The sequence below is a fragment of the Salmo salar genome, chromosome ssa24, assembly GCF_905237065.1.
Source record: "Salmo salar chromosome ssa24, Ssal_v3.1, whole genome shotgun sequence".
Taxonomy (NCBI): domain Eukaryota; kingdom Metazoa; phylum Chordata; class Actinopteri; order Salmoniformes; family Salmonidae; genus Salmo; species Salmo salar.
Genome location: NC_059465.1, coordinates 27,014,065 through 27,033,379, shown reverse-complemented (window position 1 = coordinate 27,033,379; position 19,315 = coordinate 27,014,065). Strand labels below are relative to the sequence as shown.

Here is a 19,315-nt window from a genome sequence, read left to right as displayed (position 1 = left end):
GTGTATATAGTGTGGAATAGCGAAGTCTTACTTGGAACACTCATTTGGCCTTGTCTGAAATATGTGCTTTACCCAAAGAGACGGCAGAATTGAATGACCTCGGGGCTTCTTTCTTCCTCAACTATTTAATGTTCTATGAAAACAGTTTGAGTGTGTGTGGGCAGATTATTCTCTACTGCACCTGTAAGAGGTTTGCAGTGCATTATCATGCTCAGTTTGTAGCTACACTACTAGCCAGTAGCCACATTGTTTACCAAATTCCCAAATGAAGTTCCATATAGAGGCTAGAACTCGATTTGCCTCTTGTTACTGTCACAATGGTAGGCTAGGTTTGGAGCAGGTGTGGGGATAAATAGGCCTGCCTGAGGTGATGTCAAACCTCAGATAAACACCGGCTAGCTACTCCTCGACAGACTCTATCCTTTGTTATCCTTATATGTCTTCCTCAACTCTGGAGAATGTACTGCTCATGAAGTCTGCCTCTAACTGTTTTCAGCATCACTGACATAGGACCTTCAGAGCCAAAGAGGCTTTTTTACTGACTGTTTTACTGGCACTGAAATATTCATGCCAGCGTTTTTGAACAGGCAACGTTCTCCTCTTTCACTGTGTTTTGAACAAGCACCAAGAGGCTCTCCTCTTTCTGACACATTTAGCTCTCCCTTCAGCTCTCACATGGAGGACTTTCTAGGTCCCTTGGGGTAGTCACTGACTCGCTGGTTGCTGCAGGCTAGTTAGTTGAAGGTTTGGTAGTGGTGGTGACAGTGGTTGAGTCTTTTACCTCGGCACCAGTTAAGTGGTAAAGCTATGTGAGCAGTGGTTTAAACTTTAGACACGCACACGTAATCCAGAGTTGTTGTTGTAAAGATATCCCCCCAAGGTTGGCCTGCTGCTAGTCCAATGGACTTGGTGGATAATAGGATAATAGCTCTGAATCTGAAGCTCTGAATTGGCTTCTATCTCGAGGTCTACTAGCCTATATGTAAGCTGTGCTGATTGTGTCCACTTGATCTGCATGAAAGTTGTGTGTTTTGGGTTACAGATTAATCTATGGTAGTCTCTCTGCCTTGTCCATGTAGGTCTACTTGCACAGTTTGCTGCCTGTTTGCTCTCTGTCCTCCCCAGTACTGTCATCAGAGCCAATGTGGCTCTGTCTGATGAGGTGTAGTGGATGGGACTGTGATTGCTGCTGTTCAGTGCTCGCTCATGCATGGGAACATGATGTTTCCATTACCTGGGAAATAGACAATGATAGCTCTCAGGTCAGGACAGGGGTTCTCTGCTGCAGCTCCTATAGACTCACAGACCCAAACCCAACCTTAACATTCAGATTTCTTACTGTGGTGTGTGTGAATAGGAAATCAGCTAGGCCTGAAACGAGGACACGAGCGCGCACACACGCGAACATGCATACACACGCCCTTTCTGAGCTGCTTTTAGGAACAGACTTTGATAAGAGCATTGTACGTATGCTGTATGCCTACAGCACATCACATCACACTGTTTTCTCATAGATCCATTAATGTATTAACGAAGGCATAATCCTAAATATAAAATGTGTTTTCCTTTTAAGCCGACATTTCATAACAGATGCAGTTGTTTGTGCAGTCCCCATCAGGGACGTGTTGTCCACTCTGACACAGTGGGACTCCATAAATACGCTTTTGAGAACAGGTGAAACATTTGAGGGATCCACAACATCTTCATTCAAATGAACATGCAAATGAAGTTACATTACTATAAGAATAGACAACTGTCCTCATGTGGACTGGAGAGTCCTTGGGCAGATGGTTTGGCCTTTGGAGAAGGAGACCTCCTGTATCACTCTATCAAGACACTTTAGACTACTTTATCAATCTTGTTGAATAAAGAGCAGTTGTTAGCCAACCAAAATGGAGAGCTCTATGCCTTGCTCGCTGCTCAAATTGTGTACCACTTAGCCTAATCTTTTTTTTTTAAAGCAGCCAGCTGTGCCCTTGTTACATAAGGGCCAATTTCCCAGACAGATTAAAGCTTCCCCCCTTGACTAAATTGCACTAAGTTACTTTAAAATTGTTGGTTTCATGAACATGGATTAGGACTTTGTACTCTTAAATCCCGGAATATGACTAGTCCACTAGTGCAGATTTGACAGTAAAATTATTTTTTGGTCCAGTTATTTACGATCTGATTCCAGGACTGTGTGATCCAAGGTTAGTTATGGAATTGGCGTAAGTCATAACTTTGAAATCATGTTAACAATGTGATTTACTAATGAGAAGTTGATATTGTCATACATCAAATGTTGAGCGACTCACCATTTGAAGTGGATAGCTATAGGCTAAATAGGCCTTATTCAGTGAGCGCTCGTCTGTCCTGGCCAGTAACATGGTGCAGACAGAATGTCATTTGGAAGAAGTCCTCTGCCAACATAAAACCCCAGCTCATAAAGTCTACTGCAGTGAAAATGACCTAAATAAACACAACCCCAAAATAAACCTCACATAACCTTCCCCAAATAGAGGACAGGAAGGGGAAGAGCAGACAGACCACTTCTCTAAAAGTTGGAAATGAGGCTACCTGAGCAGTGCCATCCTGGGTTTTAGATTTCAAGATCCTACACCGTTTGCTACCCTGGATCGGAGTACCCCTCTGACGATTTGTAAAACGCAAACGCATTCTAACTGTTCTGATTGGTCCCAGAAACCGATGGGTTGGGCCAGAGCCAGAACACACGTGGGTAAAGCGGCGTTTTGAAAATTCGCATTGGCTTTGATACTCTGATTGGGTAGAGATTATCTAATCGCTATTTACTTTTTTTGTACAATACTCCTCATTTTGACATCACAACAACTAACTTCAGTGATTGCAGTCTCAGACTGAAGTATGTAGCGAACGACAGGGCAGCGGAAGAATTCCATTTGTCGTCAGGCAATACAGTGTGCTAAATGCCTGTCATTGTATCCCACAGCTTTTTCCACAGCTGTGCTGATTTACCTGTATCTCTGCCACGTCGGACACGAGCTAGCTGAAGGGTCAGAGTTGACTGCATGAGGAGGCAGAGTTAAGGGAACCTGGTCCTGACCTAGACCCCAACCAGTCACACTTCTAGACCAGAGGTCTGTGGTCCTGTCCTCTAGAGATGGTGAGTGTTCTGTCTGTCTGTGTCTGAGGAGGCTGGTGGGAGGAGCTATAGGAGGACAACTCATAATGGCTGGAATGGATTCAATGGAATGGTACCAAACACATGGAAACAACGTGTTTGACTCCGTTCCATTGAATCCATTCCAGCCATTACAATGTGTCCGTCCTCCTATAGCTCCTCCCATCAGCCTCTGGTGTGTGCCTGTCTGAGTGCGAGGATGTCTGTCTGAGGTGGCCATCTTTGTCTGTGCCTATATTGTATTTTGGGTCTGACGGTCTGTGTGTGTTTCTGTATGTCAGGTCTTGCATAAAGACAGGTTGTTTGAGAGGAGAAAGAGGTGATGTGTAATGTATGTGTTGTTGATGTGCACCCCTCTCTCTGATGTAGAGGTGTGATTTTCCCTGCAGTGTTAATTTCACTTTAGTGAAATTTAACAAGACGATAATTCCACGTGAGACTAATGGACATTCAAGTAGACATGAAACTGTCATCTGTTTTGTCCAATCATAAGCATGCATCCCTGTGCAGAATATATCATGCAATCCTCTCATTGACTGATAACGTCTTTCTGTTTCACAGGATTTTTGCGTTGATCTGGCTCTCCCACACAGCTCCCGACACTTCAGTCACTCGTCTCGGTCTCTTTTGAACTGATTCTTTTGAATTGCTGCACAGCCAGGACAGTTCAATTGTAATAAACTAACCTCAATTAGAAACAATCATTTATTTGATAATCTTTGCTTTCATATATGCCACTTTTGCTCTGATCACATCGTAAGCTCTATTTTGCCATGTGCGCTGTCATTTATCTGCGAGTTGCAGTTGCCTTTTCTGATTGGAAAAACAAATGCTTTTCACTGAAATATTAGGAGTACAGTAATACTTCTGGCTTTGTTGGAAGGCTCATATTCTCCCCTTTAAAAGGAAATCAATATTATTTACCCCCCTCCGACGGTTATTATGGGGAGAAAATCTGAGCTAAATTTAACCTGTAGGCTTTATATCCTATAGCCTATGGTTAATTTTGGCTGGCATTGGTTACAATGTTGTCATTTAAGGAGTATGAGGCGATAATAGGCTGAGTGTGCACATGATGCAAGTAAGAGGTAAATCTAAATTATTTAATGGGAAAAAAATGCACTGACTAAAACTAGACAGTAAATAACTAAAACAAAGGATGAAATTACTTAAGTGGCTAAGATCAAAGTATATTTTAAGACTTAAACTAGGAATAAAACTAAATCTAAAATAGCTGCTAAAAGTAGCCCTTTACACCTTTTGAAAATTGGAGATTTGGGTACTGATAAGTGCCTCAATAGTAACTATAAAATATGTCAGTGCTCAGGCTGTGCTCTTCACAACGCGATAAGAAGTTGCCCCCATCTCTCCCGCTAATTGGGCAACTTTTGCACAAAAAAAATTGTCTTGAGTGAGGAAAATGCTGTAAATTAAGAGGACTCTATGTATTTTGAAAGATGAGATGTTGAGGATTATAATAAATACATGCTTTGATGTCATACAGTGCCTTCAGAAAGTATTCATACCCCTTGACCTATTCCACATTTTGTTGTTATAGCCTGAATTCAAAATGGATTACATTTATTTTTCTTCTTACCAATCTACACTCAATACCCCATAACAACAAAGTGGGAAAACATTTTTTGGGACATTTTGGCAAATGTGTTAAATGAAATACAGATATCTCATTTACTTAAGTATTCACACCCCTGAGTCACTACATGTTACAATCAATCTTTCTAAGTAAATCCCTCTAAGAGCTTTCCACACCTGCATTGTGCAACATTTGCCCATTTTATTATTTTCAAAATTCTTCAATCTCTCATTTGGTTGTTGTTCATTGCTAGATAACCATGCTCCATCCCCAGTCCTTAACGATTACAAGCAAACCCATAACATGACACAGTCACCACTATGGTTGAAAATATGGAGAGTGGTACTTAGTAATGTGTTGTATTGGAATTACTCCAAAAATTACACCTTTGTATTCAGGACAAAAAAGTGAATTGCTTCGCCACATTTTTCGCAGTATTACTTTAGTGCCTTGATGCATGTTTTGGAATATATTTTTTATTCTGTACATGTTTCCTTTTCACTCTGTCAATTAGGTTAGTATTGTGGAGTAACTACGATGTTGATCCATCCTCAGTTATTTTCCTATCACAAGCTATTTAAACTTTTAACTGTTTTAAAGTCCCCATTGGCCTCATGGTGAAATAAATCTCTGATCGGTTTCCTTCCTCTCCGGCAGCTCAGCAACTGAGTTAGGAAGGATGACTGTATCGTTGTAGTGACTGGGTGTATTGATACAGCATCCATAGTGTAATTCATTACTTCACCATGCTCCGAGGTATTCAATGTCTGCTTGTCAATTTTTACCCATCTACCAATAGGTGCCCTTTGCGAGGCATTGGAAAACCTCTGTTTTTTTGTGGTTGAATCTGTGTTTGAAATTCAATGGTTGACTGAGGGATACAGAGATGATTTACTAATTCAAAAATCATGCCAAACATCATTATTACACACGCAGTGAGTCCATTCAACTTATTATTTGACTTGTTAAGCACATCTTTACTTCTGAACTTATTTAGGCTTGCCATAACAAAGGGTTGAATACTTACTTATTGACTCAAGACTTTTCAGCTTTCCATTTTTTATTCTTTTGCAAAAATATTCTCAAAATGTAATTCCTCTAACATTATGGGGTATTGTGTGTGTGTGTGTGTGTGTGTGTGTGTAGGCCATTGATATAAAAAAAAGCTATTTATTCCATGTTAAATTCAGGCTGTAACACAACAAAATGTGGAAAAAGTCAAGGGGTGTGAATACTTTCTGAAGCAAGCCAAACAGTCCAAATGTTCACTTCAGATTTCCATATAAAACTCATGTCATATACAGTGTCAACGTTTATGTTCACTATGTTTGATGTACGGTTATAAGATGACATGGCGCCATACCTTGGGTTGTTCTGAACAGAATGTTTTGTCTATTGTGAAGAAACTTGCCACGGAACACATACCTGAATGCACTTATGACTCCTTTCTATTTGCACCAGAAATACAATCTGTTAGTCTTAATTGCCTTGTTAAAGTCTAACACTGTAAGATTTTATAACTTTGCTGGTCAGAACAAGCATTCAAATGATGCCCACCTGACCCAGATTGCGATTTATTTTGGGCCGTTTTTGGATTGCTTAAACAACAGTAATTGTGTAATTACGGGGATGTAGGGTTCTGTTCCAAACAAAACAACTACAAGTGTGCTTGCTCTAGTTCCTCAACAGCACAGCTAGGAGAGTTCAAAATAGCACCTTATAGTTGAAGACTCTTCTTTGAGTCAAAAGTACATTGAAATAACATAGGAACTGTGTACACTTTAGAGAGGTGTGTGTGTGGTCACTTGGAGACACCAGTTAGACCTCTCACTCAAAATATATATATTTTTGTCTTATGTTATACCTACAGTACCTCACATTTTCCAGGAATATTCTCATCTTACTTAGGGATGTGCATCTTTCCCTTTCAAGACAATTCGATACATGGGCTCTGATACGACAAAGGAACGATACGTTTTAGTTTGAAACAATTCGGGGGGTGGGTGGAGGGCAGCAATATATCATCTGTTTTTTATCCCCCCACTTTGGTTCTGAATTTACCAGCACCCACTAATTAACTTGTCATTTTTGCAGATTAAGTGTTTGGGCTAGTAATGTATCCATTTTTATTGTTTACAAATTAGCTATGACATAGCCAATTAAAAAAATAAAAATAATATATACACACAGTGCATTTGGAAAGTATTCAGAACTTCACTTTTTCCACATTTTGTTATGTTACAGCCTTATTCTAAAATGGATTTAAAAAAATGTGTTAAAGTCTTCATCAATATACACACTACCCCATAATGACAAAGCTAAAACAGGTTTGTAGACATTTTTGCAAATGTATTAAACATTAAAAAAAACCGGATACCTTATTTACATAAGTATTCAGACCCTTTGCTATGAGACTCGAAATTGAGCTCAGGTGCTTCCTGTTTCCATTGATCATTCTTGATCTTTCAACAACTTGACTGGACATGATTTGGAAAGGCGCGCACACACCTGTCTATATAAGGTCCCACAGTTGACAGTGCAAAAACCAAGCCATGAGGTTGAAGGAATTGTCCGTAGAGCTCCGAGACAGGATTGTGTTGAGGCACAGATCTGGGGGAAGGGTACCAAAAAATGTCTGCAGCATTGAAGGTCCCCAAGAACACAGTAGCTTCCATCATTCTTAAATGGAAGAAGTTTGGAAGCACCAAGACTCTTTCTAGAGCTGGCCACCCGGGCAAACTGAGCAATCGGGAGATAAGGGCCTTGGTCAAGGGAGGTGACCAAGAACCCGATGGTGACTCTGACAGAGCTCCAAAGTTCCTCTGTGGAGATGGTTGTCTTTCTGGAAGGTTCTCCCATCTCTGCAGAACTCCACAATCAGGACTTTATGGTTTAATACATGGATCCTGGAATTCCTGACGGACCGCCCCCAGGTGGTAAGGGTAGGTAACAACACATCCGCCACGCTGATCCTCAACATGGGGGCCCCTCGGGTGCGTGCTCAGTCTCCTCCTGTACTCCCTGTTCACTCATGACTGCATGGCCAGGCACGACTCCAACACCATCATTAAGTTTGCTGATGACAACAGTGGTAGGCCTGATCACTGGCAATTATGAGACAGCCTACAGGGAGGAGGTCAGAGACCTGACTGTGTGGTGCAAGGACAACAACCTCTCCCTCAACATGATCAAGACAAAGGAGATGATTGTGGACTACAGGAAAAGGAGGACCGAGCACGCACCCATTCTCATCGATGGGGCTGTAGTGGAGCAGGTTAAGAGCTTCAAGTTCCTTGGCGTCCACGTCACCAACTAACTAACTGCCCAAGCACACCAAGACAGTCGTGATGAGGGCACGACAAAGCCTATTCCCCCTCAGGAGACTGAAAAGATTTGGCATGAGTCCACAGATCCTCAAAAGGTTTTACAGCTGCACCATCGAGAGAATCCTGACGGGTTGCATCACTGCCTGGTATGGCAACTGCTTGGCCTCCGGCCGCAAGGTGCTACAGAGGGTAGTGCGTACGGCCCAGTACATCACCGGGGCCAAGCTTCCTGCCACCCAGGACCTCTATACCAGGCGCTGTCAGAGGAAGGCCCTAAAAATTGCCAGTGATGCAGATGTACACTTCTGTGAAATCAAACTGTCCACTTAGGAAGCAACACTGATTGACAATAAATTTCACATGCTGTTGTGCAAATGGAATAGACAACAGGTGGAAATTATAGGCAATAAGCAAGACACCCCCAATAAAGGAGTGGTTCTGCAGGTGGAGACCACACAACACTTCTCAGTTCCTTTGCTTCCTGGCTGATGTTTTGGTCACTTTTGAATGCTGGCGGTGCTTTCACTCTAGTGGTAGCATGAGACAGTCTACAACCCACACAAGTGGCTCAGGTAGTGCAGCTCATCCAGGATGGCACATCAATGCGAGCTGTGGCAAGAAGGTTTGCTGTGTCTGTCAGCGTAGTGTCCAGAGCATGGAGGCGCTACCAGGAGACAGGCCAGTACATCAGGAGACGTGGAGGAGGCCGAAGGAGGGCAACAACCCAGCAGCAGGACCGCTACCTCCGCCTTTGTGCAAGGAGGAGCACTGCCAGAGCCCTGCAAAATGACTTCCAGCAGGCCACAAATGTGCATATGTCTGCTCAAACGGTCAGAAACAGACTCTATGAGGGCCCGACGTCCACAGGTGGGGGTTGTGCTTACAGCCCAACACCGTGCAGGATTTTTGGCATTTGCCAGAGAACACCAAGATTGGCAAATTCGCCACTGGCGCCCTGTGCTCTTCACAGATGAAAGCAGGTTCACACTGAACACGTGACAGACGTGACAGAGTCTGGAGACGCCGTGGAGAACGTTCTGCTGCCTGCAACATCCTCCAGCATGACCGGTTTGGCGGTGGGTCAGTCATGGTGTGGGGTGGCATTTCTTTGGGGGGCCGCACAGCCCTCCATGTGCTCGCCAGAGGTAACCTGACTGCCATTAGGTACCGAGATGAGATCCTCAGACCCCTTGTGAGACCATATGCTGGTGCGGTTGGCCCTGGGTTCCTCCTAATGCAAGACAATGCTAGACCTCATGTGGCTGGAGTGCGTCAGCAGTTCCTGCAAGAGGAAGGTATTGATGCTATGGACTGGCCCGCCCGTTCCCCAGACCTGAATCCAATTGAGCACATCTGGGACATCATGTCTCGCTCCATCCACCAACGCCACGTTGCACCACAGACTGTCCAGGAGTTGGCGGATGCTTTAGTCCAGGTCTGGGAGGAGATCCCTCAGGACACCATCCGCCACCTCATCAGGAGCATGCCCAGGCGTTGTAGGGAGGTCATACAGGCACGTGGAGGCCACACACACTACTGAGCCTCATTTTGACTTGTTTTAAGGACATTACATCAAAGTTGGATCAGCCTGTAGTGTGGTTTTCCACTTTAATTTTGAGTGTGACTCCAAATCCAGACCTCCATGGGTTGATAAATTGGATTTCCATTGATTATTTTTATGTGATTTTGTTGTCAGCACATTCAACTATGTAAAGAAAAATTATTTAATAAGATTATTTCTTTTATTCAGATCTAGGATCTGTTGTTTAAGTGTTCCCTTTATTTTTTTGAGATATATATATATATATATATATATATATATATATATATATATATATATAATAAAGTGAATCGGCGATTCGTAACGCTTGAATCGATTTTCTGACCAATGCATGCTACATTTGGATCAGTTTGGGCTCTGCGGACCGGTGCAGTCAACTTTAAACCTTTGAAATCGGGGACTGATACATATCAGTGAATTGTTACACTCCTAATGTTACTGTATGTATCCACGAGTATTTTCTGATTTTGTTATCAACAAATGCGGCAAAGTACAATAAACGTTAAATGCAAATACAGTAATGTTTGAATTCAGTCTTGTCACATGAACTATTGTCCTCAACTTTGGTCTAAGAATTTTCCCATAATCACCAAACTCTTCCCTTTCAATTGCTACCATGATTATGCATATGCTTTTCTTATTTGTTCTGTAAGAAATATAATTTGGCCCTATCCATATAAGCCAATTCTCATGAGTGTAAAGCGTTAACACTGATGCAGACAGGCAGTGCAATGTATGTTTCCCATGCCACTAAAGCCCATTTGGATTGAATAGAGAGGGGGAGAGCGATGGAGAGGAATAGAAAGAGACTGACCTTGGGCTCAAAGCTCCACATGGTGCTCTCTCTACTGTGTACAGTTAGGCTTGCAAATCGGCACACATTAGCTGACGCAGCTTATTTCTAGGCAAGCACGCTATCCCTACGAACATGTAGTAATGTTAATATTGTATAGAGCAACATTGGCTTTGTAAGTAGGACAAATGGAAATATGCCGCAGCACCTGTTGCAAGGAGGTGTTACTGTCAAGTATATGCATTGTAATATGGCTTGCCTGGCTCAGCAAACAAACACCTAACTGTAATTGGCAAAGTCATTTGGAATTTTTCTGACTTTTTACAAAGGATCGTGTTCTCAATGACTTTGTTCTTCCTTCCTCTCAGAGGTCCATCCGATTGTTTGCCAACGACGACCGCCACGTCATGGCAAAGCACGCCAGCATCTACCCTTCGCCAGAGGAGCTGGAGGCTGTCCAGAAGCTGGTGTCCACCGTGGAATGTGCCCTCAAGCAGGTATCAGACTGGATGGACAACCTCAACGCCTCCCTAAGCAAGGTCCCGACCCCCACCACCAGCGATGCCAAGGATGTTGAAGACTCTACCGGCACCCGCAGCACCACAAAGTGAGTCTTCTCCCATGTTGCAAAAGCTTGAGACACTCTACATGGTAGGTTTTAACAAAGCAGTTATACATTTACTGCTACCTATGTTCTGGTCAAAATGTGTGGGCTACATCAATTTAATTTTGAGCGTCTGAGAGTTAAACATTTTGGTAAAAAATGACATCCTTAGAAACTAGTGTTATGCTGCTGATTTTACTGCTCTGCTCTATCCTCACCAGGCCCCAGAATGCGTCGATCCTGTGTGGGGTTATGCGTGTTGGTCTTGTGGCTAAAGGCCTCCTGGTTAAAGGAGACATGGACTTGGAGCTGGTCCTGATGTGCAGAGACAAACCCACCAAACTACTGCTGTACACTGTCAGCGCCAACCTGCCAGTACAACTACAGGTCTGTTTTCACTCAAGCATTTTACATGAGCAAACTAACTGTAACATTTTAAAATTGATGGGATGGCACATTATCCTAAAAAATGTACAATTTTCCAATGTGAGTTCCGAATACCACTACTTTAGGTCGTGCAGTGCAGATCTGAGCCTACCACCATTGCTTTCTGTAATATAGTGCAGACCTAACTACATCCACAAATGCAGTCTCTAGTGCATTGCAGAGCTGACTACTGTACTGTACATGGTCTCCTCGTCCTCCCCATCATCCAGTTAAATACCGCTCCAGGCTGCTGTGAAGGTTATCATCAAGGGACGATTCCATTAGCACCTTTCGGCTTCACAGCACAGGGGGTGGAGAGAGGTTGTCACAGAAGTAGAGCGATGATGCATTCTTCAAAGGAACTAGCTACAAGACTAGATAATACACCTGAATCTTTCTCCCTTTGAACATAATCACTACAAAATAAGATGCCATGCATATAAAATTGAATTGGAAGTTTCTTAGTATGATGCCTATAAAGTTGAAACATTAGTAATATAATAGTGTGTGTGTGATGTTGAACGTGCCACAGCTGGCTTATGATCTGCCTCAACCCTGGTTGGTTGCCCTTTCAGACGCTGACAGAGGACAAGTATGAGGTGCGGTCGAGTGTGTCAGAGTCAGCCATCCAGGTGGTCAACACCAACAGCCCCAAATTCACCCTGAAGATTACCCTGTCCTCTCTGGCCATGAGAGACAAACTCACTGCCACAGAACAAGGTATTTACCCCTTCTGCTTGTCCTTGCCATGAGATGTTTTTCTGTCTTATTTAACCTTTTAATAGAGTTTAAAAGCATATTATGTTGTCTCCAGCTGAAACAGTTTTATGTTTTAATTGTCTGATAAAATCATACATTCATATCTTTAACCTCTCTGGGGTATGTGGGACGCTAGCCAGTGAAATAGCAGGGCGGCAAATTCAAAACAACAAAAATCTCATAATTAAAATTTCTCCAACATACAACTATTATATCCCGTTTTAAAGATACATTTCTCGTTAATCCAACCACGTTGTCCGATTTCAAAAAGACTTTACGGCGAAAGCATAACATTAGATTATGTTAGGACAGCGTCTAAACAAGAAAAACCACACCACCATTTTCCAAGCAAGGAGAGGCGTTATAAATAACATTATAAATATTCACTTACCTTTGATCTTCATCAGAATGCACTCCCAGGAATCCTAGTTCCAGAATAAATGTTAGTTTTGTTGGATAAAGTCCATCATTTATGTCCAAATACCTCCTTTTTGTTCGCGCGTTCAGTCCACTACTCCAAATGCAGGAAGCGCACGCAAAATGTCACAACGAAAAGTCTAAAAAAGTTATATTTACGTTCGTAGAAATATGTCAAACGATGTATAGCATCAATCTTTAGGACGTTATTAACCTCTTACATCTAGACGTTCCGCTAGCGGAACACCGCTCCAATATCCAATGATAGGGCGTGGCGCGAAATACAAACCCCTCGAAAATCCAAAAACTTCAATTTTTCAAACATATGACTATTTTACACCATTTTAAAGACAAGACTCTCCTTTATCTAACCACACTGTCCGATTTCAAAAAGGCTTTACAACGAAAGCAAAACATTAGATTATGTCAGGAGAGTACCCAGCCAGAAATAATCAGACACCCATTTTTCAAACTAGCATATAATGTCACAAAAACCCAAACCACTGATAAATGCAGCACTAACCTTTGATGATCTTCATCGGATGACACTCCTAGGACATTATGTTATACAATACATGTATGTTTTGTTCAATCAAGTTAATATTTATATCAAAAAACTGCTTTTTACATTAGCATGTGACGTTCAGAACTAGCATTCCCACCGAACACTTCCGGTGAATTTACTAAATTACTCACGATAAACGTTCACAAAAAACATAACAATTATTTTAAGAATTATAGATACAGAACTCCTTTATGCAATCGCGGTGTCCGCTTTTAAAATAGCTTTTCGGTGAAAGCACATTTTGCAATATTCTGAGTAGATAGCCCAGCCATCACAGGCTAGCTATTTTGACACCCACCAAGTTTGGTACTCACCAAACTCAGATTTACTATAAGAAAAATTGGATTACCTTTGCTGTTCTTCGTCAGAATGCACTCCCAGGACTTCTACTTCAACAACAAATGTTGGTTTTGTTCCAAATAATCCATAGTTATATCCAAATAGCGCGTTTTGTTCGTGCGTTCAAGACACTATCCGAAGGGTAACGAAGGGTGAAGCGCCCGCGCGTATCGTGACAAAAAATGTCAAAATATTCTATTACCGTACTTCGAAGCATGTCAAACGCTGTTTAAAATCTATTTTTCTGCGATTTTTCTCGTAAAATAGCGATAATATTCCGACCGGGAGTCGTTGTTTTCGTTCAAAGACTGAAAATGTAAAATGGACTCTTCACGTGCACGCGCGCACCCGTCTCATTGTTCTCAGATCGAACACTATCCAAATGCGCTACTGTTTTTCAACCAGAGACCGCAGAGTCATCATTCAACGTTCTGGCGCCTTCTGAGAGCCTATGGGAGCCTTAGAAAGTGTCACGTTACAGCAGAGATCCTCTGTTTTGGATAGAGATGACAAAGAAGGCCAAGAAATGGTCAGACGGTACTTCCTGTACAGAATCTTCTCAGGTTTTGGCCTGCCATTTGAGTTCTGTTATACTTACAGACACCATTCAAACAGTTTTAGAAACTTTGGAGTGTTTTCTATCCAAAGCTACTAATTATATGCATATTCTAGTTTCTGGGCAGGAGTAATAACCAGATTAAATAGGGTACAATTGTTTTTTTATCCGGCTGTGAAAATACTGCCCCCTATCCATAACAAGTTAACATAAATCTTCAGTAATATTCCAACCGGACAATTCCAATGTCTTCAGAAAAGAAAAGGAACACAGCTAACTCTCACGTGAGCGCACGCCTCTGAGCTCATGTCATTTTCTCACTCATCTACTTCCAGGAGCTCTTATTCTATCCATATTCACAGTAGAAGCATGAAACAACGTTCTAAAGACTGACATCTAGTGGAAGCCTTAAGAAGTGCAAAATGAACCCTTAGTCACTGTATACTGTATAGGCAATCACTTGAAAAACTACAAACCTCAGATTTCCACACTTCCTGGTTGGATTTTTCTCAGGTTTTTGCCTGCCATATGACTTCTGTTATACTCACAGACATCATTCAAACAGTTTTAGAAACGTCAGAGTGTTTTCTATCCAAATCTACTAATAATATGCATATCCTACCTTCTGAGCCTGAGTAGCAGGCAGTTTAATTTGGGCACGCCTTTCATCCGGACGTCAAAATACTGCCCCCTACCCTAGAGAAGTTAATTCCTTAAAGATGTACACAGTAAAACCTTAACCCTTATTTCCGTTGTGGTCTTCTCCTTAAATTAGCAAGGCAGAGTTGAGAGAGGGAGAGGAGGGGGAGCAAAGGAAAGAGGAGGGAGACTGCAGGAAGGAGGGTAGTACAAAGCAGAGGTGAAAGATGAGTGGAATGGGGTTTGGAGATAAGGGACGGTGATTGAGGAGCGTTAAAAGCGGACCGGAGGGGGTTGGAGGTGGTCAGGAGAAAGGGGAGGGACATGAATCTGTTAAGTACCTCCATAGTGAGATCTGGAAGCGTAGCTCTGTTGGGATACAGCCAAGTGTAAAAAGAGCGATTTCTGCTCAGGTTTCTCCTACAGCGTTCTGTCTCATCATTCTTATTTTTTCCTTGCCCAACATCCAGTTAGTGGGAAACTGGAGAGTGAGAGGAGTGCTTATGCTGTGGTTTTTAAAAAGGGAATGAATGAAAGGTGAGTCAGACATGAAGAGCAGCCATTATGTAACACCTATTGTTGTGTCAACCCCACTGGGGGAGACTGAAAAAGGTTTTCAGCATTCTGTACAAAAGGTCATTGCAGCATAAATATTGCATTGAGTGTTAAGTGTAATACTGGAGCAGATAAATTCTAGTAGAGAAAGATTTTGGCCTGAGCCTCTAAATAATCCACACAGCACAAGCAAAGAAGTAACCAATACAATATGCCAGCACAAGTTTTCCAGCAACCTCTAGTTTTGGGGAACAACCCGAGCGGAACATTGACTGACTACACTGTAGTTTGTTCTATCCATAGAATTTAAATTAGGATTACATTTCTTAAGGTTCCATCTGGCCTCACAACTAGTTGTGGTACTTACTGTAGCACCCTCAACCCTGACGAAGGCACATTGCCTGGAAACAGTTCTCTCCATTGAATGTTTAGGAGTATATGTGCAAATGTCTGTATTTTACCACAGCACTCCAGCCCAGCGTCTGTGGATTATTAAACCTGGGAGCTCCGGACTGGGAGCCAGCCTAGCGACGAGGCCCAGCGCAGGACGCCCGGGTACAAGGGGCTCCCCCTTAAACCACTCTGTCTAGCCCTAGACATGGCTCCTCTCCCCCCTTCTGTTCACTGTACTTCTCTTCACTGGTTTACTGTATACCATGAAATGTTGGTCCATGTCCATTTCAGAGCTGACCAAAGACAGACAAACTGGTATCCAACTGCCTTCTTGACTCCTGATATTCACCATATTTTGTCATTCGTTGAAGACTGGTGGTCTATGCCCATTGATAATTGAGGCCTCTCTCTAACGTTGCAGTTGATTTGCTTAGAATGACATCCCATAACTTCATGTTGTAAAGTCAGTGGTATTAATTTTCTTTGGTTTTTGGTCACTAATCAAAATCTAAGTTGATGACGTGTGGGAGAGCTCATTGGTGTTGTCTTATTGGAATGTGGTACTTATGATTGATGGCTTCTTCATGACCTGCCGCTGGTGGAGAGCATAGGAAGGGCTCATGAGGTTCCATTCGCCCGGTTTCTTGGACAATCTCATTTCTGCAGAAAATATATTTTTTTAAATCCCTGAGAAATCCTGAAAGGACTGAGATTTAGTGTGTATTCAGTGCCTCTATTGTCCTATTTATGTCCTTGCAGTCCCTGGGCCAAGATCCTTAGCAGATGCCTGTATTTTATTTCCCAGATCTCCCCTGGCTCAGACCATGAAGGACCTCAGTCTAATATTAGGAGGTGGGACATGGAATGACCCTGTGTTGTGATACGGGTTGACCCTGGCCTGTGTCGCTCATTGGCTTGTCTGTTAGTCCTCCACCTCTTCCAACCTGTTCAGCTTTCACAATGGACTCTACAGCAACGATCTGCAAAACCACACACACAGTGCTCTTACAAACCCTTCCGTAAATACAGTATACTGCACATGGCTACTAGCCATGCATTTGAAATGGCCAGTGTGGCCACTAAATTAAAAATCCAATGATCTTAGAACAAGAATTCGCCATTTTAAAGAAATCAGAAAAGCAATTTGATTTCCAGCTTGCTCTATTCTCCCCAGCTCAATAAACCAAGCAAGGAATTAACATTTAAAACCTAAAAATAAGTGGCTCTTACTGTCCAATTTCATTAGTCTTATTGATATAAATATTTGCGGGAAAATCTGTCCCAACGGTTGGAGTCAATTATCCATCAAAAAATACAATTACTAATTCTAAAATAAGAGGTACGACCTAATATAATTACTGGCGAAAAGGCATTTGATTGTGAGGAGTGGGGCTATCTTTTTGTACCTTCTTGAAATGGCCAGTATCATTTGTGGTTCTAGCTGTAGGCCAATATACAGTAGATGAAATTGAATGTGAATTCCATTGCCAATTTGCCACAGTAATTATTTGGGGGAGATGGAGAGGTTCTCTTACTAAGCTCAGAGTTCTTTAGTGTGGTCTGCAGTACGTTTGCTCGGCCTAGAGTAATCACCTCCTAGCTAGTTGCTCCAGAGAAACTGAGACTTCACTTTCTTTCCAGGGTGGCGTCCTCACTCTGATGTTTATGTTCTATCGTTCTGCCGTTGCTTTTTATTTTCTCCCACGGCTCAGTTCCAGCCGTGGCACGGCACGGTTGATCCCACAGGAAGCCAGTGTGGAAACGTTTTAGTAAACATAAACATCTGATCAACCTGCAAAACAGAAAATACTAGCATGGCATCCTACTAGAATACATTACAAACTAATTGAATTATGACTAAATTCCATTTTTACAATTTCAATTCCAAGGCTTTCCAACTACTTCTCTAAACATCCTCTAGTTACGGAACTAATCTCCAGACATTATCCCCTTACATTCTTCTCATCTAAAAGTATGTCGTGTGTCCTGAGATGTGGCCATGCTCTCATTTTCGTTGTCCTACACTGAACTGACAACACACTATTCTGGTGGTGAAGCCATCTCAGTGCCACTGATCTGCATCCAGACTGAGTGTCCATCTGGCAGAGCCACAGCAGAAGCATGCACTCATATTTACTAATGTTACAATTCTGTAACACTTCTGTCAGCTTCTGTGCAGGAGGGGAAAAAAAATCAAACTTTCAAACTTAATCATTTCCCCTCAACTCATTCTATAAGATCAGTGGGATGCTAATTATAGCCGGCCACCCTACTTGCCTGTGTGTCGGTCCTAAATGACAGCCTATTCCCTAAACGTGCCTGTGTGTCTGTGGATACATCCTAAATGGCAGCCTATTCCCTAAAGTGCTCTACTTTTGACCAGCGCCGCATGGGTAATAGGGTACCATTTCAGATGCAGCCCGTGTCTGTGTGGCAGTCTTTCTGAAGGTCCCCTAGGCCAACACAATGCGTGTCCTCATCCTGTCCCTCTCTCCAGAGGAAGGCGTGGAGGAGCTTGAGGTGCTGGACGGGCGGCGGTGCCAGGCCGCCCTGGCAACACTCAGACACACCAAATGGTTCCAGGTGGGACATCTGTTCTGATTTCATGGTTTGATATTCAATTCATATCTCATTCAGATGGAACAGTTTGCTCCCTGGGAGATATCTGGGGAACATTAAATGGCTGAGGGGGAGAGTGGGCTAAGTTTAGAAATGCTTTGTCAAGGGATTCTTTCTAACAAATATATATACATATATTTCAGGATATTTTGTATCCCTGGAAATATTCAGAATGAATGTAAACATTATAGTTTGTAAAACATGCTTGTCCAAAAACTGGTCTCTTGGCACCACTTACCCAGGTATGATGGGGTAAGTTTAAACCACCTACACATTTCTCTACTGAGTGAAATATTAATGCTACCTTTTTACAACCTTGTCCATCTTTATTTCACAAACACAATTCAACACAGTCACAATTGCATTTTTGTCGATTTTAATAATTTGAAGACTTTTAACACTTAACATAGGCCAGGCCCTGTTATTACCTCATATCCTAGTGATGTGGCAAAAAAAGGTTACACCTCAGAAGAAAACGCTTCAATTTGCCATTGGCTCAAATTACCCCAAGGCAAACATTTATACTATAGGGAAAGGAAAGTTGTCCAACTGAATGTATTCAACTGAAATGTGTCTTCTGCATTTTAACCCAACCCCTCTGAATCAGAGAGGTGCGGGGGGCTGCTTAATCGACATCCACGTCTTTAGCGCCCGGGGAACAGTGCTCAGGAGCAGTACCACAGATTTTTTACCTTGTCAGCTCGAGGATTCGATCCAGCAACCTTCTGGTTACTGGCCCAACGCTCTAATCACTGCCGCCCTTGCATATTAGCCCACACGGCTACAAGAATGCACTTTTTATTGTAGCTTATAGAGATCAATCTACACTGAACAAGAATATAAATGCTACTTCCATCAATTTCAAAGATGCAAGCATCATGAAAACGCTAACACAAATTAATTTGACATGGTGAAAATAATTTTGGGGAACCTAACTTGCTTACTACTTTTTCCATGTGTTTTCTTCCTTCACACTCCATGAAATGATGACCTCTTCCTAAATATTTGGTCAGATTACTAATTTTCT

General features: G+C 42.3%; 1 protein-coding gene across 1 annotated transcript in view; it reads left to right on the top strand.

Annotated features, from left to right (window-relative positions):
- LOC106585409 (spermatid perinuclear RNA-binding protein) overlaps window positions 1-19,315 on the top strand; it is a 37,280-nt gene that overhangs the window by 2,148 nt on the left and 15,817 nt on the right. The window contains exons 2-6 of the mRNA XM_014171569.2: window positions 2,951-3,124; window positions 10,785-11,023; window positions 11,242-11,407; window positions 12,022-12,166; window positions 18,167-18,252. Coding sequence (XP_014027044.1) covers window positions 3,122-3,124; window positions 10,785-11,023; window positions 11,242-11,407; window positions 12,022-12,166; window positions 18,167-18,252 — 639 coding nt within the window. The 5' untranslated portion in view covers window positions 2,951-3,121. The remainder of the gene's footprint in view (window positions 1-2,950; window positions 3,125-10,784; window positions 11,024-11,241; window positions 11,408-12,021; window positions 12,167-18,166; window positions 18,253-19,315) is intronic.